The 19,497-nt window shown below is 47.8% G+C and overlaps 1 protein-coding gene across 3 annotated transcripts; it reads right to left on the reverse strand.

The window, feature by feature from the left end:
• Window positions 1–492: 492 nt before the first annotated feature.
• Window positions 493–19,243, reverse strand: PHC1 (polyhomeotic homolog 1). 3 transcript variants are annotated; one of them, XM_065626889.1, is made up of 15 exons: window positions 19,176–19,243; window positions 14,967–15,123; window positions 14,250–14,360; window positions 12,818–12,895; window positions 11,900–12,049; window positions 10,794–10,949; window positions 9,184–9,682; window positions 8,109–8,869; window positions 5,835–5,982; window positions 5,516–5,724; window positions 4,801–4,915; window positions 4,121–4,229; window positions 3,316–3,466; window positions 2,486–2,717; window positions 493–2,191 (listed from the first exon to the last, which is right to left on the reverse strand). In XM_065626889.1, the coding sequence occupies exons 2-15, from the start codon at window positions 15,078–15,080 to the stop codon at window positions 2,037–2,039; spliced, it is 2,988 nt and encodes a 995-aa protein (XP_065482961.1). In that variant the 5' UTR covers window positions 15,081–15,123; window positions 19,176–19,243; the 3' UTR covers window positions 493–2,036. The 3 variants fall into 3 exon arrangements, with proteins under 3 accessions (XP_065482961.1, XP_065482960.1, XP_065482962.1); XM_065626888.1 differs by having other exon boundaries at window positions 19,059–19,187; XM_065626890.1 differs by lacking the exons at window positions 493–2,191; window positions 2,486–2,717 and adding an exon at window positions 3,825–3,968 and having other exon boundaries at window positions 3,383–3,466; window positions 19,059–19,187.
• Window positions 19,244–19,497: the final 254 nt, after the last annotated feature.

A 19,497-nucleotide genomic window follows, 5' to 3' on the forward strand; every position in this document is an offset into this window, starting at 1 on the left:
GTTTCTGGGGTTGGTTGGTTGGTTGGTTGTTTTAATTACGAACACTGAACATGAAGTGAAACCTTCCCATTTGACTGAAATAAAATCTGGTTCTCAGAAGTAGCAAGTAACATAGGCAGGCTAGTTGCCTGCCTACCCTGACAAGGTCAAGCTAAACAGAAGTTTTACCACACCCAGCCTGCTGAAGATAAAATGGTTTAAGGGCAGCCTACCTCCGTGGATTGCAGTTAGAGATTCTAGCCTCCCTGTTCCCTGCCCCTACATGACATCAGACCAAATACTGTTATCATGGTGGAAGCAGCAGCAGTTTCCTTTGAGCCCCTTTTGATTCAAGAAGCCTCAGAAGTCTTCTCTCATAGGAACAGGGATGTCATTAAAGTGAGATTCAACAGTAAAGACTAAGAAGCTGCTGCTATGTTTTATCCATCTTCTAAGCACTTTCCAACTTCTCTTTTTCTACCATGGATATGTATTTTCCAACCTATGCTATTAAGCCTTCTCTCATGCCATTGCAGCTTTCCTCCAACAGTACAGTCTTATGCTTCACTCATATTCACATGAAAACTCTGAAAACAGAAAAGCTGAGACAAATGATTTATAAATCATCTTGCTTTTCAGGTATTTGGCTCCAGGGGATACTTAGCTCTTCATGCTTTGTGAAATTTCTTCAGGTTTTTTACTTGTTTGTTTTAAGCAGAGGTGCTTCTGGAAAAGAACTCTGCCCAGTCTTTCACCTTTGCCAAACTGGTTACAAAACTTCAGATACCACATTTGGTCCTTCAAAAAACAAAAAAAACCCACCCCAAGCAAACAAAAAAAACCACACCAAAAAAACCACCCAAACCTGGAGGGGCTGAAAGGGAGGGACTCAGCCTATGCTATAATTCTCCCCCTTAGAAAGGAGAAGTAGCCGTAAAGGATCAGTATTCAGTTGTCGGAGGGTGTGTTTTTGTTTGCCTTTTTTTTTAACTGAGGAAGAAAAAGATTTGTTTTACAACAACAACAACAAAGATCCTGACACAGGAGATACAATCCTGCCACCTTTAACTTTTACCCATAAGCTCTCCTGAGGGCAATGAATAAAGACACAAAAATAATACAAACTGATAAGAGAACACAAAAAAAACCCCAAAACAAAAACAACACAACCCAGCCACTTTTATGAAGGGCTTTGGCGCTTCTGGAGGCTGCTTTGGATCTGTAAATTATGCCCTAGCACAATGGGGAGACAAACCTAGTACTGCAGAGTTCCATAATGTAAGACAATCCCCCTCCCTTTCTATTCTCCATCACCTTGTCATAACTACTCAGGATAAATCCTCTGACTGGTTCAGAGAGAAGCATCTGGAGTGAATAGCTGCCACAACACTTTGTCTTCACTCTGCATCTCTACAGCAGACAGTAAAGCTCAGGCAGCTCCTACTGCCACGGGTCTTCAAGTTTGGTGTGCATGCTGGAATGGCTATTAAACCCAGTTCATGAACAGCCTTGGTAATTTTTGAAGAGTGGAACAGCAGCAGTCCCTTTTGCTTTAATTCTTGTATGTCCACCTCTGTCACTTGGAATTGACTAGTTCCCCTTCCTAAATGCCCCAAGCACAGCTGCTCCTAATGTCTTGTGTGGGGCCAGCTCTTCCTATGTCTCAAGTTCTGGCACAGCAAGATTCAAAACTAAGATCTAGCAGACCTGCTGTAGCAAAAAGGGGCAAGGGCAGTTCCCTTCCAGAAGTCTGCAAAGACAGAAAGACATCCCCTTCCTGTCTTTATGTGGATTATGGGAGAGGCATATTCAAAAACAGACAGAAGGAAAGATGTTTCAAGGCCCCAGGTGGGAGATTTTCTCCCCCTTGTAGCACCATTAAGAAACTAAGACATGGGCTTCTGCATGGCAGTTTCAATCAGTTGAATTCCTTCTCATTCTTCTTGAATGCAAGACCACAGGGGACTGTCCCATTCTTCCCCACCCCAGCATGATGCTCCAGAGCTGGCAGCTGCCCTGAGGTCAGAGCAAAAGTGAGACCTCTGGCTTCAGAGCTGTTAGGTCTCCTTAAGGACATTGATCTTGGCACAGATCTTGAGAGCCGGTCCCAGCTTGATGTTCATGGCACTCATGAGGTGTTCCTCCTTCAGAAGCAACAGGGCCTGGCCATCAATTTCCTGTGACCGAAACTCCTCAGCAATCTCCTGGCACCCTGTGAAATCAAAAATCAGCATTGAGAAACAGATGTACCCTGGGCATTACCCTTGTTCCCACTCTTTGGACCTCTGGCAGATACAGAAAAAGCAAGCTAGGAATCTAACCAACCCCCCTCCCCACTCTACAGGCTGCCTGAGGAGTTACAAGTCATGACCTACTCCAATTCAGAAACATGTGCAAAAGTACAATAAAAGAACTAGGCACCACTGACACCACTTTCCAGAAACAGAGGCAAAAATTTCCCCATGCTACTGGATCACAGGAGTGCAGAAGATGATCTTAACTTCACCTTGCAGTGATGCAATGAACTCATACACTTCTTCCACACTCCAACGACTGGGATTGCTGGACAGGAAGACTGGGTTGATGCCATGTAGATCTGGGGTAGGTGGGGCCATACTAGAGTTTGCCAAGTCCCTCTCCCCATGACTGGCCCTTACTGACAGGGGTCCTGGAGATGTAGGGGACAAAGCTTCATCATAGCTGGAGTTATCAGAGCCTCGACTTGAGTCTTCCTGGCCCTACAAGCCCATAGGAAAGAAAAGGTGTTTTGTAATACATTGACAATTTCCAGGTGCAAAACAAGACATTGGGAACAGCAGAAGTTGTCCCAACAGTCTGGGACAACCGTCTCAGGTTGTTGGTCCAGGGACAGCTGACACAACCGGTCCCTGATGCCAGAAAGGAGACTTTGCTCTTGCTTCCCTTCCTCTTCCTTCTCCCCATCCTCCCCTAGTCCATTCCTCTTCCTCACATCAGCTCTGAAGCTCATTCAGTTCTTTAGAATCACATTCAAATCATTCGTGTGGAAGAATGCTAATCAAACGAGAAAAGTGGATTGTTTTCTACCAAGGGTGTCAGCTGGTCTCACTCACTGAGACCTCTGAGACACATATGACAGTGAATACAGAGTGAACAGAGTGAGTACAAATGTGAATCCACTTTTTGTAGCCAATGAGCAATTAGAACAGCTTACTATGCCTTGTGTAACAACTGTATCAATGTGCACTTGGCACATCCTGTTCCACTCCATCCACTATAAGAAAGTGGTACATCCAGCAGCGACAACTTTTACACTGAGGTCTGCCGCAACAGAGGCAGACAGGACTATGTCCTTACCCTGTGGCGCTTGCCCTGGATCTTTGTTCGAGCAATTTCAGAGCTGCTGCGCCGTGATCCCCGTCGGCGCACACGAGCATAGTTAGCTTCCTGGAATTCCTTCATCTTCTTTCTCTGCAGCCGAAACTGATGGCTGCAGCTGACATTGTACCTCAAATAAGTAGAAGCAGAGAAGCAGTTAGGAAACAGCACCTATCTAAACCTACTGCTTCTCCTGGCTCTAGATGGGGATGAAACTCCTCTCTAACATCAAGTTTTGTTCCTCCTCCTTCTAAGACTTCCCCTTGGAAGGAAACAGTCCAGACTTCTGACGCAAGCAATATTTGGACACCAGAGTCTTGATCTAACATCTGAAGGGTCAATTAAGTTATTCCCGTAAGGGGAAGAAACCCCATACAAGCACTCTGCTATCAACAGGAGGCAGCAATGGCTAGTCTAACTACTGCTGAGGTTTTTTTCCCCGATGCTCCCTTGTGTCTTTGTCTAGTACCAATGCAGCAGATACCTACCAGTATGCATTTGTTTAGTCATTCGAATGTACATTTGACTGAAGAGAGGTTCTTTGGAGCCCAAGAACTTCCCTCTTTCCATTTCGTTTTCCGAGCAAGTCAGAAATCCTTTTTACACTCAAGACCACATCCACCTCTCCACACCTAGAAGCATTCACAAATCATCTCTGTGGCCAGTGCATCCCAACGAAGGAGGATCAGATGTACTGAAGTGTTGTACACTACCTGGAGAAAGGGCACCTGCCCAGTTCCAGGGAATGTATAGTCAGAGAAAAGGAAGATTGTCTTGCTGTTACCTTTTAGCACAGGTCATGGAACAAAACCTCTTGGAGCCACGAAACTGGGTTGCTGGGGCATACTTCCCACAGTATTCACACTTCAGCAAGTTTGCCTTCTTATCAAGCTCTGGTGAGACAAAGATACATACCACTTGATGATCTGAACTGAAACAGATCACACAGGATTCCCCATTCCACTACTCTTCTTCTGAGCAGACAGATTCCAAGCACTACTCTCTAGTGAATCTACTGAACAGCTAGCCTGAGGAAGAAGCTGGGAGAAGAGAGGCAGAAGCTCTGCTAAATAGGACCCCAGGATATTGAACAGAGCAGTTTATTTCTCCTTGTCAGTACTGTTTTGCTAAACAAGGAAAAAACAGCATATCCCTCATATCCTACAAGGCTGTGGAGAAAATCTCCATCACTGCACTCTGCTGCGTCCACACATCCTTCACATCCATTAGAGACAGGTACAGTTCAGATTCTCCTGCGTACTACTGACACAGAGTATGTTAGATCATAATAACAACAAAAAAGTATTGTATTCTGGCACTCAAGAAAAAGAGATCCTAGGTCCACAGCTTGAGTCTCTAAGGAGTTAGCAGGAAGGCAAAAAGGGATTCAAGTCCCTAATGTATAAAGTTAGAATACAGAAATTTTCAGTAACACTAGCTAGGCCTCCTGGTGCTGAAACTTACCCACAGAAGCACTATCCCCTCCCGGAGAATTGCTGGACAGGTTTTCACTCTGGCCAGAAGGAGCCTCTCCGTGCAGCTGTTTCTCAGATTCTTTCAGCAGCTGAGAACAACCCACCTGGACAGGAAGAGAAAGAGTTGGGCCCATCAGTAAAGGATTCTTTGTGTCCACCACCCTCTGCAACGTATATGACACTCATACCTTGTTACGGCTCAGAAAAATCCCCCTGCCTACCAGGGAAGGAGTTGCTGAACAAAGTTATTGCTCCTTCCTGACTCACAGTCTTGGTGGTTCATTCACAGATCACAAGGTACTATCTGCCTTGAATAGTGTGCAATTCCATGTAACTGCATTTTCCCTTATTTGCTTTAACTTCACTTGCTCCTTGTTCAAAATGCAGTGCCTCTTTCCCTCGCTTAAAATCAGAGAGAGGAACCTTCTTACAATTCATGCATGAATTATTGCTTTGAGGACTACTGGAGAAAACAGTCCCTGTCATACTTCTTTTACTCCTTCCAACCCATTCTCTTTAATGCCACCACTTAATGCCTTGTTTCATGCATGACACCTTCCCTCTTTCCCTTCCTCTTTACTGTCTGTGTCTCAGGCTAAAAATGCTGACTTGGAACACAGGGAAAGAAACTGTCTAAAGACAGAAACCCACTACCCTCCCAAGAGAGCGCTACACCTCCTTCCTCCACAGCAAAGAATCCCTACCGGAAAGGGCTCTGCTCCTTCCTGGATGACAAAGCCTTCAATGATGTGTGTGAGTATCTGGGGCTTGACGATGGCTTGCGGGGGTTTGGAGTCTCCAATTTGACGTGACACCATTGCCAGGTTAGGGGTGGGAGCAGAGGTGGGGGTGATTGATGTTCCTTCACCTGAGGTGGTATTTGGGGTTGCAGTGGCAGCAGGATCAGATTTATCTGGAATATTAACAGGACAAGAGTCAGTAACCTTTGTTCCATCTACTTCAAATGGAATAGGAGATCAGATCATTAGTACACACAAGCAGAGCTGTCCTATGTAACCTCACCTCCAAGGCCACTCTTCTCCTCCATGTTTTTGGGACTGTCTGTCACAGGAGAGGACCTGACAGGCAGGAGTGCAGCGACACTGGGTGACTCCTCCTTTTCCTCCTCTGACTCTGCCTTGCGCTTTACTGCTAAGGTCTGAGATTTGCCCTGCGTGAATAAAAAGGAACATGTAAGCAGAGTAAGGGCCCCCAAAGCAAAGGGCAAGATGGACTGAACGCAAAAGGAAGATGCATCCTGCCCCATCATAGTTCAGCTCCAGCCTGGTTCCTTCTCCTGGAAATGCCTCTAGCTCCCTCACAGTATATACCTCTACTTAAGAGCATTTGCCTAGCAAGGAGCAAAGCTTCATGTATCAACATGAATTGGGACATTGATACAATACCAAGACACGGTGTGAACCTCAAGGGATTATTCCGGGAAGAAAGAAATGGAATGGCAGTCACCCAGCAGTTTCCAAACAGGCTTTTGGCTAGATCAGATGAGTTTCAATAAAGGAGAGTCAAAACAGTAGGGGAAACATGTTGGATGGGAGCAGAATTGTCCCCCCACTCTAGCAATCAGACGAATCATGCGACACCTTCCTGAAGAAGCAGCCAGAGTTCAGAAATAGTCTCAGCTAAGGATATCTGAGCTGGCAAAGTGCTGTTGTCTCAGGAAATTAAGCAGGCCCTAGCTGGACAATTCACAGCAGCCAGGCTGAGGCCTGTGGAACATGAGCCATCTTTGCTTTCCTCAGCATAGCCTGTTGCTAGGGGATTCTCTGAGGCCTAGAGTCAGTGGCTGGTGTCACACAGCAGAGTCTCTGACCCAGAGGTATCCACCTAGTGAGAAGAGGTTCAGTCTTCATGGCCCACTCAACTCTCATCTCTCTTCTGAGAGAGACAACAAAGAAGCAAGTTATTGTTTGTATTTGGATTATGTGGCAAGGTTTTGGTAGCATGGAGGCCGCAGGGGTGACTTCTGCGAGGAGACACCAGAAGCTTACCCACATGTGTGATAGTGTCAGTTCCAGTGAGCTCCATGACAGACTCGCTACTGGCCAAAGCTGAGCCCATCAGTGACGGTGGTAGTAACCTTTGTGATATTTAAGAAGGGGAAAAAACTGCTGTGCAACAGAAGCTAGGAGAGAGCAGTGACAAATAGCCCTGCAGACATAAGGTCAGTGAAGAAGGTGGGGCAGGCTCCAGGCACAGGAGCAGAGATTCCCCAGCAGCCTGTGGGGTAGACCATGGTGAGGCAGGTTGTCCCCCTGCAGCCCACGGAAGTCCACAGTGGAGCAGAGATCCACTTCAGACCCATGGAGGTCCACAGTGGAGCAGAGATCCACTTCAGACCCTGGAGGACCCTATGCCAGAGCAGGTGGATACCTAAAGGAGGCTGTGACCCCATGGAGAGCCTGCACTGGAGCAGGCCCCTGGCAGGACCTGTGACCCTGTGGAGGACCCACAGTGGAGCAGTCTGTTCCTGAAGGACTGCACCCTGTGGAACGGACCCACAGTGGACGAGTTCATTAAGAACCCCCAGCCTGTGGGAAGGGCCTACATTAGAGAAGTTCATGAAGGAATGTATCCTATGGGAGGGACTCCATGCTCCAGCAAGAGAAAAGTGTGAGGAAGAAGGGAGCAGCAGAGACAAAACATTATGAACTGACCACAACCCTCATTCCTCGTCCCCCTGCACCACTCAGGGGTAGGAGGTAGAAGAGCTGGGAGAAACATTGAGCCCGTGAAGAAGGGCAAGAGGTCTTTTTTAGATTTGTTCTTATTTTTCATTATTCTACTCTGATTAATGGGCAATAAATAGAATTAATTTCCCTAAATTGAGCTTATTTTGCCCATTATGGTAATTGGTAAGTGATCTGCCTGTTCTTATCTCAAGCCACAAGATTTTGGTTGTATTTTTCTTCCCATCCTGTTGTGAAGGGGGAGTGATAGAGCAGCTTGGTGGTCACCCAGCAACCAGCCAAGGTCAACCTACTACATTGTTATATGTGATATTTAGTATGTGATGTGGACACCTGCCCCATTTGGGGCAATGTCTAAGTCTCACCTATTTACTTCATGCAAGCCTTTGAATGATAATGTGGAAGAGAAATGCTTGTAGTCAGTAACCCCAAGGGCTGGACTGGAATTAGTGTTTTTGAGAGGAAAAAGTCTCCACATGCCTTTACCCAAACCCATTACCCACTGACCTGGGCCTGGATGGTGATTGGTGTCCTAGGAATGAACAAATAAAATCTGTACGCTATTCTCCTTCTCAATGGTATCACTTACTGGCAACTGGACAGACTGCATGTAGAATGCTGCTGGCATCTGAGCCACGACTGGAGAGGAGGCTGGGCTCTTCACCATGTGGGCTGTGCCTTGAACTTGTGCCAAATTCACCCCTGTGGTGAGAGGAGGAGCTTCCTGTGAGGATGCTGAAGCTGAAGATGATGATGGGGGAGCAGCATGGGCTTGGGAAACAGGCTGGACCACGGCTGGCATTCCCCGGGATGTCGGCACTGCTGCAGCAATCTGAGCCAAACCAAGTGCTTGGGCTTGGCCTGAGCCCTGTTGCCGAGTACCCACCACCTGCACTGGGATGTGTGGTGGAGGCTGCTGTGTTGCTGACATTTTGGCAGGCCCAAGCTGAGGTGGTTTGATAGGGGTAACCAGAGATTTTGACTGAATTGGAACAGGTGACTTGGTGGCTGGCTGGCAAGAACTGTCCTGCTGGATCTGCACAGGCTGTGGCTGGGACTGCAACATAGGTTGTACCACAAGGGTCTGAGCCTGCTGCTGGTTTTGAGGTGGAGCCTGCTGCTGCGGAGGTTGAGTTTGCTGCTGCTGTTGGGTCAGAGATGGTGTTTGCTGCTGTTGCTGCTGTTGGGCCAGCTGGAGATGGGTGGCTGTGTGGAGAAGCTGGGACTGGCGGTGCTGGAACTGCTGCTGGTGATGAATGGCAATCTGCTGCTGGATCACCACCTGCTTCTGCAGGTGGATCTGCTGCTGCTGCTGGATCAGTGAGTGTGGCTGGATTTGTGTATACGTGGCTATACAAACAGAGTAGGAAAAGAGGAGAGCACAAAAGTTAGCAACAGTACAGCTGGGAACAGCAACAACAGGCAGCCACTGCACTGGTTTGAGTTATTAAGCTCCAAGATGACCAACAGCTTACTGTCAGAGGACATGGGGGACTAAATCAACTTCTCATGCTAATAGAAAAGGATAACCCCTAGAGACCAGCCTCTGGGAGTGCAGAGGCTGGGAGGTGTGTTGGGAAACCTCTCACCAGTGGGCTTTCAAATGGCACTCTCTCGCGAAAGGCCAGTGGGCTCGAAGAGAAGGTCCACAGGTCCACGCTTACCTGAACTGATCAACGTCTGGCTGGGTGCTGGTGTAGCGGTCCTGGTCAGGTTCATACCCACTGTTTGCTGTCCGCTGCTGTCCGTTTCGCCCTTCTTTGTGGCTGCATTCTCTGTCTCCGTCTGGCTTCCCTGGCTGACAGTCACAGCCTGGGCAGCTGCTACCGGTAATGGCTGAACCACCCCTGTGCCTTTCCTTTGGCAACTGCTGGCAGCACCTGCTGGCGAGGTCTGGCTCAATCCTGTCGAGGTCTGGCTCCCACCGCTTGCCACCACACCCCCAGAGACACCATTGCTGCTGGCAGCCCCTTGGCTCAAGTTGAGGGACTGGCCTGTGCTGCCAGAGGAGGCCTGAGCCACTGCCAAGGTCTGGCCCGTGCCGGTGGCCTGTGGTAAGCCCGAAGCCTGGGAGCTTCCTGGAAGAGCTGCCTTCTGAGCAGAGCCTTGGAGCTGGGCATTAGTGGCTGAGGTCTGCTGGCTCCTCACAGCCAAGTTCTGCACCTAGAAACACATATACAAAACAGAATCCATTTGCTTTAGGTACTTTACTTGCTGGAAGTTTGGTAGAGAACACAAACAACACAGTCTACTGGGATGCAGGCTTCAGTCAATGCTTCAAATCTCACCTGGGGAGCTGACTAAAACTGCAGGGCAAAGCTCAGGTGCGGCCCTCTCCAGGAAACACATTATCCTGAACTCCCTCCTGCCCCATCTCTGATGGAAGTTAAAGATCTCATGGCACTTTCTGAAGAGCACATGAGGACACCACCATTCTCTGAAGCATGGGGCAGCTTTCAGATCTGCCTGCTGTGCCCTTGCATTGGGAGGATCCCGTTTAGCACAGCACTAAAAGCCCCGAGATATCCTTTCTAAAGACCTGTAATTTGTTTTCAATTTTTGTGCTACCTGCCTCCTCCCTCTGTGCAGGGCTTTCCACTCAGGAGGCCCACGGTTCTACTCATGGCCTGCAGCTCTTCTGATTTCACTAATTCCTCTGCATTTTGGTCTGTGTTTACTCCCCCTCCAAATGCAGTGCTATCTTCAAGTCTGATCATGGCTGACTTTCCTTCAAAGAAAGGGTTCCATACAAGAAAAATACGAAGTACCTGTAAATTCCAATAATGATTGAGATAGGACAAGGAAAATGGGAAGTCATGGCAGCTCCCTGACCTGGAGAATTATTTATAGATTAATGCAAGAGCTAAGACATTATGGCCTGTTTGGTCTTTGGCATCCTTACAACAACAAACCAACTGGGTGAAGGAATACTGCTAATGGCCAAGACTCTTCATTGCTGAGTAACTGAAAACTGGACATAAAACTCAACAATTCTTTTGACACAAGGACAATCGAGAAACTCTGAAGACAGGATTGATCCAGCCTGTGGCTCACCCCCAAAATTATAAGCAGAAATGAGTCCCATCTCCGGAGGCAAAAAGCAAACAAAAAAAATGGTGGCAAGAGAGAACAGAATCTCCTGCCTGCACAGGAACATAGGATGGGGATAAAATAGAGCTGATCTGCTACACAGGGGTGGCTGGGGAAAAAGACCAGAATGTGAGGTGATGGAGAGCAGGGGAAGGGGAGGACTCTGGGAAGGGGTGTCACTGACCTGGTCTGTGTCTGCATGGACCCCAGGAGATTGAGTGGGTGGTACCTCCTGCTGGACAGCGGCCACAGCCCCGTTGGGCATCAGGATGAGTTGGGAGGCAAGAGGCACATTGCGGCCCAAGGTCCGGTTTACCTGCAACAGGTTCCCCAGCTGTGGCTGTTGAGGGAGGGTCAGGTGATGTGGAATGAAAGGAACGGAGGAGAAGAGAGAAAGAAAGACAGCGAACCACAAGCAAACAGATTACAAAGCAATACTGGGCTGCAATGTCACACATTGCAAAACCCCAACCCTCCCTGCACTGTAACACTGAACATAACCCTCAGGAGCAGGAAACTGGGAACAATTTCCTTATAGAAACAAGCACTCTTCTATCAAACATGGGCCTAGGCCAACTCCTCCATACTGCCCAAGGCTGGCTAAAAGACTGAGGTATCATAGAATTTTCAGACATATATCCCGGGCTGGTTGAGCAACAGTGATAACCAAGACCAGGGTTGCTTGAAAAGAAGGGATTCCAATCTGTATCTAAATCAACTGAGACACTGAAAATATTTTTTGAGTAGGTAACCAAACCCCAGACTGACTATAGTCAAACCTAATGTCTTCTATTTAGCAGCCCTTCAAACCAATTAAAAGGATTATATATTTGTTCATGTTGATTTGTTTCTAGACTTACTTGAATTCTGACTTAGATTCCAGAGCTCAGCAGTGGTAGAAGAAAGTAATTTACCATATATATATATATATTCTAAAATTGAACCAGAAGAATATCTTTATTTCTGTGAACTATAAAGTCTAGGACATACATTTCACATTTAAACTCTAGTGAGAAGTGCCATGGGATCTTTAACATCTATGCAGAGCAGAGACAAACACAGTTCTTAATGGTCTCACCTGACCCACACAATACAAAGATCATTTACCCTCAAAAGCTGAGCCCAGAGTCGAACTTGTGGTTTCAGAGATAGGAGCTTCCCCATCTGAATTTAAAATATAGTGCATCATCCTTAAAGCTAGAGTTAGTCCAAAGGTGTTGGTAATCCCTAGCAGTGAAACACTGAAGTGGGGTTTGTGGTCAGGACACATTTTGCATACACAGCTCTTACCCGGAGATACATCTGGGCCTGTGACTGGTTGAGAGGCGGTGAAGTGGCATTCCCAAGGAGCACAGACTGCGTCAGGGTTGTGGCGCTGGGGGAGCTCACACTCTGTGACCGACTGATCAACTGAGCAGCTGACGTGGTGGCTAGGTTGATCTTAAAACAGAGAAAAGCCCCAAATCATATAGGAAGCCCCAGAGGCAAAGAAATAAGTACAAATTCACTTACTGGGGTACAGCCACAACAGACATTTTACAGTTTTTTCCTGTATCCCACAGAGGAGCAAGAAGAAAAAAGTTCTTGTCTTAAGGGGTGGTGCAATCTAAACTAGCCAAAGCCCTAGATCCTAACCTCATTTGTATGCTGAGCCCATGTATCACTGTCAGCATGCAACTGTAATAAGAAATCCAAAAGAAATACATCATTTTCTCCAGCCTCCCAAGTAAAGGAAAAACACAACCACAAGGTAATCTCTACCCTACCAACTCACCTATTCTTTGAACAAATCCCAGTCCCTCAATACTCACTACAAAACCAGACTCGCTCACATTCAAAGTACTACTCTGCCCAAGAAAAAAGAGCATTCCCTTTCAAGCTGTCCATGACTCCTTCTCTTTCTTAAAAATTCCGGTCCTTTCCTAATCTATGATGATGTATCCCCAGAGCCTCAGCAAAGATAGATCAGTGTCAAATTTTCTAGCTAAGAGGCCTCTCCCACTCAGAGACTTTCTCTGGTCTCCCCGACTGCCATCAAAAATGATAGCACCCCAAATCCTCAAAGTTGTCTTCATCTTGTGTATTCCCAGCATTCTTAGAAGCTGTGCTTCCCTGGCTGCCTGCCTTCCTGAAAGACAAGGAGGAGAAAGAACAAGGCAAGGGGTGGGAGGGAGGCTTTGATATGTGTGTGAGGGAGCAGTTACTTACTGAGGGCTGGGTGGTGGTGGTCTGTTGTGGGGTGCTGGTGTTGGGGGAGCTGGCCTGTCTACTGGCCGCAATTGTAGCCTGCAAGAGAGATTGACAGAGAAATGAGTACCTGGAAGTAGCTTTTCAATCCAGCCCAAATATTTGGCTTTGTCACAACACCTAGTGCCATCACCTTCATCTTCTGTTCCTGAGAACAGGAGCACAATCTATCCACTATAAATCCCTGCCATGCCCTACAAATCAGGTGCAACAAGGTACCTCCTCTTCTCCAGCCAGTTCAGTCCTATATAATACCCAAGGCAGTGGACAAGAGACATTATAGTGCATGAACTCCAGTCCTTCTACCCACAGGTACATACCCTACCGGTGCCCCAGCTTGTCATGCTACACACTAGAACCCTCATCCTGACACTGCAATCCACTCCGTCAACACTCAGACATCCCCCCCAATATTAGCAATTGCTGGGCTAATTAGGCAGTTTAACAACAATGTAATGATAGAATTTCAAGTCATACGTTTTGGATTACAGCACATATGGTTCATGGAGGAATGCAAATATTGTTAGATGTTTTTTTCTCCCTCTATGATCCCATGGGTATTACACTGTACAAGTTTAGTTAGTTTTATAACTAAGATTTGTGTGAAACTGGTGAGAGGATTCTATTCCCTCTATGCTATAAAACTGCAGGTAAGAACTTGAGAACAACTAAATCCTGGACTAACAGCCAAGGAGCACAGTGGCTGATGGGAGATATTGTTACACAGACAGAACTGTATTCACATCACACATAATTCATCTTCAACTGATGATAAAGTCTTGGCAGGTAAGGAATGTTGCTAAGGAAAAAAACCAAATTGCTCAACAATTATGTATCATAAAATATCTGGATTTATATAAACATATCTCAATTAAAGAAACACTCTCCTGGCTGGACAAGATCTACCCCAGATCCTTCCTGATAGCAACAGGTAAAGAAAACATGGGCTACTAAGTTTCAAGACATAAAATTCAGAGGATACTGCTTGAAATGTCATGCACACAAGACTATGTTTATTCTCAGAGAAATAACAATCCATCATTCACTTTAAGACAGTGTTTAAGTGCCACTGCATCCACTGCTGACTTAACCACCCATCTTTTATCTAAAGAAGGCACAAGGGCTAGTCACATACTTCTGAAGTGCAAGCTTCCTTACAGGGATGCCAAATTACATCTTCCCCTGCTCTGTACATGAAAACCAAACAACTCTTTGCATCAAACTTCCAGTTTACTAGCTGTTTGTATTAGCTTTAAACAATGTGTTTAGAGAGTCATTGTTTAATCATGTATCAGAAGGACCTTGGTATACAAGTCACTGTATTAAGAAAGCATCTCTGGAACTTCCCCAGGGAACAATCCAGTTCCTCGCCTTCCGCCCCTTGGCAACTCACCTGCTGGACAGCAGCCAGGCTGTGAAGCTGGGCACTGTTAAGCTGCTGCTGGAGCATAAATTGATGAAAGTACTGGGCTGCATTGGGCTGTCTCTGGAGTGCCTGCAGGGCCTAGAGAAAGAGGAAAACCCAATTGTTTAAAATAGCATGCCCTTGAAATGACTAAAAAGCAAAGAAGAAAGAAATAACAACCCTGAGACCCCACGAAAAAGAGCCAAGTCACTAGATTAGCACATCAAAATACGTAGTATAGCTACAAATTTGGTAGCAGACAGAATCACAGCTGTATTCCAGGACAGCAGGAAGTATGCTTGTAAGTCTTGAATAAACTCCAGAAATTTGGGGATGTTTGTGCTTAAGTTGGCAGAGAAGTGTTTTAGTACAGTATGTATATGGAGGATATACATATATAGAGAAACTGGGATGATAAACTGAATTAATTGCTCTAGAACAGCAGGCTAAAATCAATGTGTTGAATCACAGCACAGATTAAATTTAAGAGGCTGGACACTGGAGGAGTAACCTATAAAACATGAAGCACTGTATCAGGCTACAGAAACTAAAGATGGAGCCTAGCACAAGAATTTATAAATCTGAACACAACAGTCCTTCGAGTATGCTCCCACCCTGACACATGATAACACAGAGACGCACAAAAGGGCTCACCACCACATTCCACTGATGTACATCCCATACCAGAACATAACTGCATCTCACCTGCACAGCCTGTCGCTCATAGAGAGACATCTGTGATATCTGAGGACGGGTGCTTCCTCCAGAACCGGAGCTCCCACTGGTGGAGCTGGAGTTCTGCTCACTTTCGGTCTCCATGGTGACAGGATCCCAGGAGCTCAGGCTGAGACGGACTCCAGATCTACATCAAGAGAATTGGAAACTAAGTCAGGCTAAAGAAAGAACAAAACCATATTTCACTGCATTACACAGCTTTTTTACTGGAATATCACAGTACCAGGCTCCTTGCACAGATTTGCTACATCACAGGGGTCTGAGGATAGCAGGGGTCCAAAATCACTCAGAAATGATCCTCACAGTTATTACCACAGTCACAAATGTAACATACACATTCTCGTATTTTTATTGCCATGCTACAGTTGGAAGCTACAGCATCCTGAATTCTTAAAAAGGCAGCAAAGTGAAGTAGCAGCTGCAGCTCATTCAGACAATCATTTGGTTATAGACCTGATCATCTCTCCTTCAAGGCTAGTGAACTGAGGTGAATTGCACTGTGCTTCCCCACCTCCCACTGCACTTTGGCAACTTCTGATCCTCTTCCTCCACTCCAACAAGAGGTATAATATAATTATCCCACAACTCTGCTACCCTACTGCAGATACACGAACTTGGTCCCTCCTTCTCGCAGTTGAGCCCCAGCTCTTGATGACTTTTTTCTATCTCTGATCACATGGGCTTTCTTGCTACTTGTTTTTCCTGACAGATCGTAACTTGAATATTAGACTGAAGGCTGGTATCTCTGGTGGTGAGTTCCTTTCAGGAGGAACAAGGTCAGAAGAAGAGTGGATGGCAACTAGCCATTGTGAGGGGGAAGCTGCTGAAGAGGTCATGCAGAGCCAGAGAGATCTTCCAGCAGCAGAAAGACGAATTGCAGTGAACCATAGGACTGAGAGAAGACTGGAGAAGGCTTTCATCAGCCAAGAGGAAGAGAAGTGAAACTGAAGAGAGTGCTTAGTAGAAGAGTAACACATTAGGTTGATCACGGAGTTTCCTGCAGCAAGAAACATGGGCTACACGGGGGGGTAATAGTAAGAAGAATCAGAGTCAGAAAAGGTAAAGTACAAAACGGATGATTCAACAGAATTCCACTGAAAAAAAAAAAAGACTTTTTAGAAGAATAGCACTTCATGTAACATTAAAAAAAAAAGCTTCTGGTACTCTCAATATCACTGACAGCCTGTTTGTTTCCAAAACACCAGATAGCTCCCCTGCAACCTATTTGAGAGACCTCTAAACCCTAGGGTTCCAGGATCCCACAGCACCAACACAGCCCCTGTATCTCAGCCTTTTCAAATCCAGAGATTTCAAGCTTCACAGCCTTCATGAAAAATAACTTTTTCCAGGTGCGTAAACAAACAGGCCAGCACAGCAGAAAGAGAGTCAACTGGACAACTTTTTAAATTCTGGAATGGTGTTAAGGGCAGCAGATGACTTTAAAGTAGGGCAACAGCATTAACACTGCAGAGGATGGCTGGCTAAATCAGGGAACTGCTGCTCCTCAAAACCTGGAAAAATCTATAATTGACAAGCAGATTGCTGCTGCTCAAATTCTGGCTTCCCCAGACATCTTTTCCTCTGCTTTCAAGTCCTGCCCAGGCATCTCCATGCTAATCCAGCACTGGCTTCCTGCACTGCTTCAACAGTGGCTCTGCAGTCATCATCTCCTCAACTGAGACACACACCCTCCTAACTGGCTGCTACTGCCTTGAGGCACAACTCTGTAACATCTAGGAGCAGTTGGTCAATAAGCCTATCTAGAACATTAAAGCTCCGGAGAAGACAATTGCCTCAAATATCTTCCCCAGGGGACAGCACCACAAAAAGTAAATGAAGCCTGAAAATAAGCAAATTGAGAAGGGAGAGAATGCAGACTTTTTGAAAGAAAGAAACTGGTAGATAAATGAAGTACTTTAAATGGGGTTAAAATGCAAGTCAGAATAAAGCTACAACACACTACACTAAGTTACCTAGTAGCTTGGCCAGCATTAGGAGACACTGTCTGTTCTCTCACCCACCCTAAAGCTCCCTGTGCAGGTTCCTCCCAGAATTTACCTTGCTTCTGGTGCTCACTAGTTCAACTTCTTAACTTTGCAGAAAAACTACCCTAAGCATAATTTTCTGCCAGATCACTGAGTTGAATTAGCTCACTTGTGAAGCCACAAGCGAGAGCGAGAAAGAAAAGAAGGTAACTAAGGTTCAGCCTAGCTGTAGCACATAGCCTTGCCCTCAACAGCTGCACCAGGAGAAATCTGGCTTCTGACTTGGTGCTCTGCTCCACCAATCTGTGTTTGCTCAGTAAGCAGCAGCATTGATTCGTAAGATTTCCAGCATTTTTGAGGGGTCCACATCAACCTAGATCTTCTTAAAATCAGGCCCTAGCACAAACGGAATCATACTCAAACACTTCTGGGATGAGAGGCATCAAAATTTTTGGTCTCTGTGTAGGCAAAATGCCCTTCAGTGGCATGGATAAAGAAGCATACTCTCCTCTTGCAGAAGGGCAGTAAGAATTTTAAGCCACTCACAGCAAGCAGGGCTATCCAGCAAAACCATTTCCAAACACAAAAATGAAAAGGCACAGTATTTCCCCATGCAAGTTCATTTAAGGATGCAGCTCCATGTTAGTGTAATCCGATCCAAACACAGGCTATTTCCACACAAAACAGCACAGAATTCACCCTCTCCCCTCCTCCAAAAGCATCTTCCAGCACTCTTCTCTTGCAAAAATCTAGTGATCACTGGTCTGTCAGATCACTTTACCCAGCTAGCTGCTCCAAGAGATGGATAGCCTATCAAAAATGATTAAACCATGGCTTTCCCAAAAGATTGAGTTCACCAACTCACTTTGCAAACAATCAGTAGATTCCACCCCTCTCCCCCCCCCCCCAAAAAAAAACCAAAACCACCACAACACAGGGTAACAATGTGGCCTTTACTGGAAATTAACCTTTGAACAACAGCTAAATTGGATTAAGCTTAACACAGAACTGCACCCCAAAGAGGTGACATGGAAAGATACAAAGGCCTATTAACACCATGGCAGGAATGACAGCACAGCAGAAAGGCAGGGCAGGAGAAGGGAGAAAATGAGCTCATACAAGCATGAGAACACAGGCCAGTCCAGACCCTGACCCACACTGCTGACCTCAGCACACATCAAGAACACCACAGGTGGCCCATCTACAAGTTCCTGACCTTTCTTAAGTGCAAGAGCAGAAGAGTCAGGCCAAACATCTACCCTATTCACTGAACACTAAGAAGGAGGTAAAAAAGTTTTACTTGCCTCACCCCATCCATTCCTTCTGGCATGTGACTGCTGCCTGCAGAACATTTTCTAGCCTTACAACTGGTTTTGTCATTTCATCCTTGAGAAACTCATTGAACAAGACTTGCACAGGTTTGCCAACAGGTTTTAAGGAGAAAAATGAGCAACCAGGATTACAGCAGACTCCTCACCCTGCAGCTTTCTACAAGGCAGACTCCAAGCTACCCGAGCAGAGGCGTGAAACTGGTGGGACACGCCACCTCTGCACCGGGATGCTCTGGAAGCAGCAGTACATGCGGCCGTCGAGCAGCGCCGGACCTTCGCACCACCTGTTCCCCGCCCCGGTGCTCCCGCCCCGCCGCCCGCCTTTCCCCGCCAACAGGGCCGCAGGCTCCCGGGAGCAGGGGCGGGGGGCAGCGCGGCAGCAGCCCGCCAGGCCGCCGGCAACTCCGACAGCAAAGTTAGGCGTGCGGGCGCCCTGCCCGCCTGCAACACGTATGTACCGCGCACGCAGCCCCGCCGCGGTGGGAGGCGGGGGCCCGCCGCAGGATGCCCGCCGCGGGGAGCTGAAGAAAGGCGCGCGTTTCACGCCCGGCCAGCGGCGCGGGGAGAGGCGGCGGCTGCCCGGGAGGCGGGAGCGGGGCTGCGAGGGGGAGTTGTTCCCGGCCGCTGCTCCCGGGGCCGGGCCGGGCAGACAATGGCTGCTCCGCTGCCGCTGTCAACTTCCAGCCCGCCCCGGCCCCGAGGAACTCTCCCCGCCGCAACCACCCGCGCCCCGGGCCCGGCCTCACCTGCAGCCGCCGCGGCGCGGCACTGCCCTGCCCCGCTCCGCAGCAGCGGCGCCGCCGCCCCGCCCCGCCCCGCCGGGAGCCCCCGCGCGCCCGAGGGACCCGCGCTGCCAGCGTTACCGGAGCCCCCCGGCCGCCGCCGCCGCCGCCTGACACGCCCCCCCGGCGCGGGCAGCCAGGCCGGGCCCCGGCCGGGCGGGGCGGGGCGGTGCCCGGGGGGCCCCGTTGTTGGGGGAGGGCGGGGCCAGGGGCGTTACCTCGCGCTGGCTCCCGGTGAGCCCGGCCCGGCGCGGCCTGGCAGGGCAGCCCCGGGGGCCCGGCGCGGCGGGGCGGGGCGGCGGGGGCGGGGCCCACGATCGCGCCTCGCATGAGCCGGTTCCGCCCCCCGCCTTTTTTTTTTTTTTTCCTTTTTTTTTTTTTTAAATCTTGGCCTCTGGGGCTC

This window comes from Caloenas nicobarica, chromosome 1 (genome assembly GCF_036013445.1).
Source record: "Caloenas nicobarica isolate bCalNic1 chromosome 1, bCalNic1.hap1, whole genome shotgun sequence".
Taxonomy (NCBI): domain Eukaryota; kingdom Metazoa; phylum Chordata; class Aves; order Columbiformes; family Columbidae; genus Caloenas; species Caloenas nicobarica.

Excerpts from the sequence above, each read along its gene's own strand:
- PHC1 (XM_065626889.1), bottom strand. The coding sequence starts at position 15,080 with ATGGAGACCGAAAGTGAGCAGAACTCCAGCTCCACCAGTGGGAGCTCC. Across the intron at positions 14,361-14,966 it reads ATGAGCGACAGGCTGTGCAG|GCCCTGCAGGCACTCCAGAG; the intron begins GTGAGATGCAGT and ends CTCTTTCTCTAG. Across the intron at positions 4,230-4,800 it reads AGGGGATAGTGCTTCTGTGG|AGCTTGATAAGAAGGCAAAC; the intron begins GTAAGTTTCAGC and ends TTGTCTCACCAG.